At 35.7% G+C, this 8,792-nt stretch overlaps 1 protein-coding gene across 1 annotated transcript in view; it reads left to right on the top strand.

The window, feature by feature from the left end:
• The window catches only part of LOC107662229 (myelin-associated glycoprotein-like), a 15,480-nt gene extending 8,596 nt beyond the window's left edge, over positions 1-6,884 (top strand). The window contains exons 8-12 of the mRNA XM_016452168.1: positions 1,028-1,291; positions 3,227-3,364; positions 5,909-5,996; positions 6,364-6,424; positions 6,507-6,884. Coding sequence (XP_016307654.1) covers positions 1,028-1,291; positions 3,227-3,364; positions 5,909-5,996; positions 6,364-6,424; positions 6,507-6,884 — 929 coding nt within the window. The remainder of the gene's footprint in view (positions 1-1,027; positions 1,292-3,226; positions 3,365-5,908; positions 5,997-6,363; positions 6,425-6,506) is intronic.
• Positions 6,885-8,792: the final 1,908 nt, after the last annotated feature.

Here is an 8,792-nt window from a genome sequence, read left to right as displayed (position 1 = left end):
TTTTATAGTTGATGTCTTTACTATTATTTAAAAATCTGAAAAATAGTCATAATACTAAATACTGTGACATCTAGTGAGAGTACTTGTAAATCTGCTGAGCATCCACTGTGAGTATTTAGTAATCTTGTGAACATCCAGTGGAAGTACTTGGTAATCTTCGAGATGTCCAGTGTGAGTACTTGTTACTCTTGTGGACGTCCAGTGCAAGTAATCTGCTGAACGTCCAGGAAATCTTCTGAGCATACAAGTGCGAATACTTGGTAATCTTCTAGATGTCCAGTGCTAGTACTTGGTAATCTGCTGGACGTCTAGTGAGAATACTTGGTAATTTGCTGGGTGTCCAGCATGAGTACTTGTAATCTTCTGGGCATCTAGTGCAAGTTCTTGGCAATCTACCAGATGTCCAGTGCAAGTACTTGGTAATTTGCTGGCCATCCAGCTGGTTAACTTGGTTAACTTCTGGGCGTCCAGTGTGAGTACTTGGGTAATCTTCTGGACTTCTAGTGTAAAATCTACTTGAGTGTCTGGCATGAGTACTTGTAATCTTCTGGGCATCTAGTGCAAGTTCTTGGCAATCTACCAGATGTCCAGTGCAAGTACTTGGTAATCGTCTGGATGTCCAGTGCAAGTACTCTGTAATCTGCAGGACATTCAGTTCAGATGGTCCAGTGCGTCTCAATTCAGACTGTTTAGTCTAGACAAATGAAAGACAGTCTCTGTCCGATTGCATGACAAACTTAGACAATAACATATACTACAAATTCTCATCATATATCTTACTGTGTTTGTGTTGTTTTAGCACAGTAGACTTAAACTTCTACACACAGTTAGTGTGAAGTGAACAAGTAACAGGGAAAAATACAGACATATGGTGTTTTGTTAGTGTTGTGGCCTGCTGTAGATGTTTGAACAAATGCTTCAACAAGTTGCCAGCATCTGAAACTTGTAAAATAGAGAGGTTTAAACCTGCAGCCTTTCAAATCCTGAACTGTTAAATCACACATTCTACATCTTTTTTTTTCCTCAGATGCCCCAAAAAACACATCATTGTCAGCGTTTCCCTCCAGCTCAGTGATGGAGGGCGAGCCAGTGACTCTGATCTGCAGCAGTGATGCAAACCCAGCGGTGAACTACACCTGGTACAGAGACGCTGAAAGACCTCTGAATCCAGTTCAGACCGGATCAAAGCTGACCATCAACAACACCGACTCAACACACAGTGGACGATACTACTGTACAGCTGAGAACAAACACGGCACACAGAACTCATCAGTGCTGCTGGATGTCCAGTGTGAGTATTACGAGTCTTAACTAATTGCTAATATATATTTTAAACACCTCCATTAGCGTTATTTTATAGTTGATGTCTTTACTATTATTTTAAAAAATTTGAAAAAATTATACTAAATACTGTGGCATCCAATGAGAGTACTTGTAAATCTGCTGAACATCCAGTGTGAGTACTTAATAATCGTGTGGACGTCCAGTGTGAGTACTTGGTAATCTACTGAGAGTCCAGTGTGAGTACTTGGTGATCTTCTGGACATCTAGTGTGAATAGTTGGTAATATGCTGGCTGTCCAGTGCAAGTACTTGGTAATCTCTAATATAATCACACCGACATTGTGACAAACCCTAAACACAACGCACGGTATGGCTGTAAAGCTCAAAACCAGCATGGACAACACAATTCAACAATTCAACTGGATGTTCAGTGTGAGTAAAAAGACAAACCTCAGATTACTGCACTGCAATCACTTAATCTGATCCTTGATAACGTAAATACTGTGAATATTAACTGCAGTAATTGCAGCAAACACATAATAATGCTCTAGACCGCATTGCATTTGAATGCAAAGTGCATTGTTTATAGTGAAATTAAATGCAATTTTACCATAAAAGCATGCAAGAAAAGCATAATTTCTTTCACACAGTCAAAATATGACTTTCAGCACTGAAAAGACTACTAAAAAATGTTGCAAAAAACACAAAAGTATGTTTAAATGACTTAAACCTTATATATAGCTTAAGTTGAAGACAATTTTATCATATAAACTACACTACAGCATGCTATATGGTGTAATATCTTACATGGTGTGTGCATCACAGAGTATGGCGACAATGGTAAACAGGTTGATGGTGATTGACTATACAGTCAGTTGTGCACAGGCTGCATGCCTATTTTCTGTGGCAACTGGCAGCATTTGGTGCTTCACATTAAACAGTGTTTTGGCCAATGTTTTTGTTCCTCTTTTCTACTTCTGCACTCTATTAGCTTTCAGTAGGGTTTTTTTCTGTTTTTGTCATGAACGTATTCATTTTTGTCCAAAATAAGATGTTCAGCAGTTTCTATTAAGTGTTAGAAAAAACCTAAAGCAGTTACAGTTTCTGTCTACACTGTAAAAAAGAAACAAGCTGTGATGTTTACAGGAAAAAAAGGTTGCTGTTAATATGCCAACTTACTGATGTACTAACCATCATTAAACACAGAATTATAAATTAAATTACATTCAAATAAAATTAAAAAAGATTACATGTTCTTTTTCACCTCTAAAAACTGTAAATTTAACAATATTTTACTGAAAAATTACATGAAATGTGCTGTTAGATTTATTATTTTTCACTGTATATAGTAAGGGAACTTGCTTTTAAACAATTAACATGGTTTTACCATGACATTTTTAGTGTTTTACCATTAAAATTAAGAAAAATTTTTACACTGTAGAGACCATTTTACAATGTAGAGATAATTAAAAACTAAAACTTCTAAAAAAGACAAACACAACAAAATTACTAAAACTTTAACTAAAATGAAAAATATAAAAAATAAAAACTATGATAGTATCTCAGTGATACAAAATGAACATTAATTCAATATTACATTTAAAATTAATTTATTTTAAATGTACTTAATTGCAACTTCATCATTACAAATGTGTACTGTAATACAAATAAATTTAAATACATGAAATGTCCTGGGCTGCGTTTCCCAAAACCATCATGAGCCTAAGTAGATCGTACAGCCATTGCCACCAATGGTCTCTACGATCAACACAACCCTTTTTCACTGTATATAGTAAAGGAAATTGCTGTTAACCAATTAACATTTTTTATATACATATGAAACGTATGTTTTTAGTGTTTTATCATTCAAATTCTGAACATGTTTTACACTGTAGAGACCATCAAGATCTTCTGTATCATAACGATTATATTTTCTCTTTCAGTTGCACCCAAAATCTCCAGCTCTTGCAGCCGAAGCAGTGTAATGGCGTGTGTCTGTGAGGCTCATGGGAATCCCCGCCCTACACTAGAGTGGCGTCTGTCCGGACATGTGCTCGCTAACTCTACAGAAACCTCCATCAGTGAGGAAAAGTTTGTAGACAAACTTTAAGTTGGCTTGAAAAAGCCTAGCTAGAAAGTTTTAAAAAGTTTTAAAAGCTGTTTGTAGTTAGGGTTAGGTAGTTTGAAAGTCAAAATAGTTTTAAAGATTAAAGTTTGAATGTTTTCAAGGCAATACAGTCTATCAGAAAAACAGATAGGTATAAACCATAGTGCTAGGGGACCTGGGGTGGTTGATAGGCTGTTTCTAGCATGACTAACATGTTGCTAACATGTTTTTAGCATGATTAGCATGTTACTAGCATGGTGTTAACATTTTGTTAGCATGATTAAAAAGTTACTAGCATGTTACTAGCATGATGTTATCATTTTTTTAACGCGATTAGTAAGTTACTAGCTTGTTTCTAACATGATTAGCATGTTACTAGCATGGTGTTAACATTTTGTTAGCATGATTAAAAAGTTACTAGCATGTTACTAGCATGATGTTATCATTTTTTTAACGCGATTAGTAAGTTACTAGCTTGTTTCTAACATGATTAGCATGTTACTAGCATGGTGTTAACATTTTGTTAGCATGATTAAAAAGTTACTAGCATGTTACTAGCATGATGTTATCATTTTTTTAACACGATTAGTAAGTTACTAGCATGTTTCTAACATGATTAGCATGTTACTAGCATGTTGTTATAATAATTAGCAAGTTACTAACATGTTGCTAACATGATTCTAGCATGATTAACATGTTACTAGCATGGTGTTAGCATTTTGTTAGCGTGATTATCAAGTTACTAGCATGTTTCTAGCATGATCAGTAAGTTACTAGCATGTTGCTAGCATGATTAGCATGTTACTATCATTATTCTAGAATGATTAGCAAGTTAGTACCATGGTGTTATCATTTTGTTAACATGATTAGCAAGTTTACTAGCATGTTGCTAGCATGATTAACATGTTACTAGCATGATTGTAGCATGATTAGCATGTTTCTAGCCTGCTTCTAACATGTTTAACAAGTTGCTAGCATGTTTCTAGCATTAACAAGTTACTAACATTTTGTTAACATGTTCCTAGCATGATTAGCAAGTTACTAGCATGTTGTTAGCATGATTAGCAAATTACTAGCATTTTGTTATGTTTCTAGCATGATTAGCAAGTTACTACAATGTTGTTAGCATTAGCAAGTTACTAGCATGTTGCTAGCATGATTCTAGCACGATTAACATGATACTAGCATGATTATCATGTTACTAGCATGATGCTAGCATGTTTAACAAGTTTTTCTAACATGTTTCTAGCATGATTAGCAATTTACTAGCATGTTAACATGATTAGCAATTTACTAGCATGATTAGCATGTTACTAGCATGATTAGCCCGTTACTAACATGGTGTTGGCCTTTTTAGCATGATTAGCATGTTACTAGAATGTTGTTAGCATGATTAGCAAATGAATAGCATGTTGTTATCATGTTTATATGCTAATCTAGCTAAAACAAGTTGATTCAGTAAAAAAACAGCTAAGACCAGCCTGGCCTGCTAAAAAAATGGCCAAAACCACTTTAAAACCAGCTTGGGAGACCAGCCAAAGCAGTCAATCAGCATAGGCTGGTTTTAGCTGTTTTTTTTCAGTAGGGAGTTGTTAAGCTTTGCTATAGGAATAGACAGCTTAAATACACCATAAGTCTTATTGTATAAAAGTTTTCATCCCCTCAATGAAAGTCTATGGGATTTTAGGTGGTTTTGATAATCTGGTTTACGAAAACCGTAAGCCGGACCAGTTAGAAAAGATATAGCAACCCGAGTCAGACCAGTCTGAAGGTCTGACCCGAGTTTGGTGGTTGTAGCTTTAAAAGTCTAGGAGGAGAAAATTTGGTCTCAGAAGAAGAAGTTTAAATTGGATTTAAGTAAATTGGCTTTTTTCAAGCCAACTTAATAATATAAATTTCACATCTGAGATTGTTAAATGAGTTTCAGTGAGATCTCCTGAACTATGAAAGACCAACCTCTGAGCAACAAAACACTGTTTTCCAGGTTTCCATCATCCGTCGGTGCTGCTCGGAGCTGCTGTCGGTGCGTCAGTGATGATGATCGTGTGCATCGTGATGCTCTGCTATGAACGGTGGGAACAAATGCCCTTTGAGGAATAAGAAAACATATATATACATATACATATATATATATACACACACGCACACACACACACACATCGTTTTTAAATGTCTATATAGTTTTTAGTAATTTTTATTTCAGTTTTAGTTATCTTAGTACAAAATGAAAATGAGAAAGTTTGCCTCTGAAACTAGTTTTTTTTTTACTTAACATTTTTCTAAGACCAGTCAGACCAGTCTGAAGGTCTGACCCGAGTTTGGTGGTTGTAGCTTTAAAAGTCTAGGAGGAGAAAATTTGGTCTCAGAAGAAGAAGTTTAAATTGGATTTAAGTAAATTGGCTTTTTTCAAGCCAACTTAATAATATAAATTTCACATCTGAGATTGTTAAATGAGTTTCAGTGAGATCTCCTGAACTATGAAAGACCAACCTCTGAGCAACAAAACACTGTTTTCCAGGTTTCCATCATCCGTCGGTGCTGCTCGGAGCTGCTGTCGGTGCGTCAGTGATGATGATCGTGTGCATCGTGATGCTCTGCTATGAACGGTGGGAACAAATGCCCTTTGAGGAATAAGAAAACATATATATACATATACATATATATATATACACACACGCACACACACACACACACACATCGTTTTTAAATGTCTATATAGTTTTTAGTAATTTTTATTTCAGTTTTAGTTATCTTAGTACAAAATGAAAATGAGAAAGTTTGCCTCTGAAACTAGTTTTTTTTTTACTTAACATTTTTCTATGGTTTTAGTTTTAGTTAACGATAATAATCCTGGATCACACATTGTTCTGAGACTTTACCTGCTTTTAGCTTCATCACAAGGAGGATTTGTGAGTCTGATTGAGATTTTATGTAAGCATCAATTTTTCAAAGATCTGAAAACATGTTTTTCAGAAGAAGGAAAGAAAAACCTTCAGAATCCAGACAAGACGACAGATCTGGACTCATTCTGACAGTGAGTTATTCATCCTCAAAGACATTATAGACAGTCGTGCAGCAGATCTTCTTCACTCATTTTGCCGTTTCTTCTCCATCAGGCCGTTTCTCTGGATAATGACAGTGAGTTTGTTTACGCCAATAAAGGCATGCGGTCATCCACGGCACCGAGTGCACCTGAATCTCTTCATTATTCCTCCATCGACTTCACAAACGCTGACCCGCCGTCAGGAGAGATCAGGGGCATCGCCTCGCTGACCAGTGAATACGCTGCGGTCCGACAGCGTCCTGCAGGAGCCGCAGACGCAGAGAACAACACCTCAACATCTGAGCCAGAGCCCAAAAAACCAGACATGACAGCAAAGATCACGGACACGTCCTCACCGGCATCAGAAGACGTGATTTATGAAAACATGAGCCATCGCTACAGACCGAAGGAAGCGCTGGTCAGCGCAGATGATGCTGAAAAACAAGACTGAACCAAAACCTTTGAATCTTTGAGCACCGATTTAAGAGATACTTCATCCAAAAATATCAATTACAAACCTACAGAACTTTCTTTCATCTGTGGAACATAAAAGAAGATATTTTAAGTGTTTTTTCCTCATCGTTTTAACAGGATAGTTCGCCCAAAAATGCAAATTTGCTGTTAATGTACTCACCCTCATAAAGCTAAACTACATATATATATATATATATACATATATTTTTCAACTATTATTGTAAATTATTTCAAAAGTATAAAGCATAAAACAGGGTCATTATACTAAAAAAAAACTTTTTGGTACTTAAACTTATAAATAATATTACTTATAAAGCAAATAAATGTTAACTGAAATACAATACTGCAATAACTAATTAAACTAAAATTAATAAAAAAAAACTATATACATTTAAACTAATAAAGATTACAAAAACACACAAAATTACTAAAACAAGTGAAAAAGTATAAAAATAAAATCTAAAGTTTTAGTAAATTTGTGTATTTTTTGCTTTTTTATTGCTATTTAGTACATTTTCATTAGTACATAGTTCATTGTTATTTCAATTTTAGTTATTTTAGTACATCAGTTTAAACTAAGTGAAACTGTTGCCTCAGAAACTAGCTGAAATAAAACATAGACTTAACAAAACTTTTTTTTTAATGGTTTTAGTTTTAGTTAACGATAATAATCCTGGATCACACATTGTTCTGAGACTTTACCTGCTTTTAGCTTCATCACAAGGAGGATTTGTGAGTCTGATTGAGATTTTATGTAAGCATCAATTTTTCAAAGATCTGAAAACATGTTTTTCAGAAGAAGGAAAGAAAAACCTTCAGAATCCAGACAAGACGACAGATCTGGACTCATTCTGACAGTGAGTTATTCATCCTCAAAGACATTACAGACAGTCGTGCAGCAGATCTTCTTCACTCATTTTGCCGTTTCTTCTCCATCAGGCCGTTTCTCTGGATAATGACAGTGAGTTTGTTTACGCCAATAAAGGCATGCGGTCATCCACGGCACCGAGTGCACCTGAATCTCTTCATTATTCCTCCATCGACTTCACAAACGCTGACCCGCCGTCAGGAGAGATCAGGGGCATCGCCTCGCTGACCAGTGAATACGCTGCGGTCCGACAGCGTCCTGCAGGAGCCGCAGACGCAGAGAACAACACCTCAACATCTGAGACAGAGCCCAAAAAACCAGACATGACAGCAAAGATCACGGACACGTCCTCACCGGCATCAGAAGACGTGATTTATGAAAACATGAGCCATCGCTACAGACCGAAGGAAGCGCTGGTCAGCGCAGATGATGCTGAAAAACAAGACTGAACCAAAACCTTTGAATCTTTGAGCACCGATTTAAGAGATACTTCATCCAAAAATATCAATTACAAACCTACAGAACTTTCTTTCATCTGTGGAACATAAAAGAAGATATTTTAAGTGTTTTTTCCTCATCGTTTTAACAGGATAGTTCGCCCAAAAATGCAAATTTGCTGTTAATGTACTCACCCTCAGGCCATTAGGTGACTTTTTTCTTCAGTAGAACAGTAAAGATTTTTTATCTGAAACCGTGGTTCCTGGTGATTCATAAAATGCAAATCAGCAGCTACATTCACTCTGAAAGTAAAAAGAAAAAGCACATATAGGCAACATACAATTCAAACCTGTGGCTCCTGACGATACATTGAGTTCTTATGAAGCGAAACGATCGGTACAAGAAGCTGAACATTATTTACAACAGTATTACCTGTAATCCAGTCCTGCATGGTTTATTTGTAATATGTATTTTATTATACACCAATGTCTTTTATTTCCTATTCAAATATGTTTTTATTACAATTTACTTTTATTTTTCATTACATTTTTAATTATCAATTTTGTTTTAAGACATGTA

The sequence above is a fragment of the Sinocyclocheilus anshuiensis genome, unplaced genomic scaffold (genome assembly GCF_001515605.1).
Source record: "Sinocyclocheilus anshuiensis isolate Anshui unplaced genomic scaffold, SAMN03320099.WGS_v1.1 scaffold1543, whole genome shotgun sequence".
Classification (NCBI taxonomy): domain Eukaryota; kingdom Metazoa; phylum Chordata; class Actinopteri; order Cypriniformes; family Cyprinidae; genus Sinocyclocheilus; species Sinocyclocheilus anshuiensis.
This window is presented reverse-complemented; position numbering and strand designations above follow the sequence as displayed.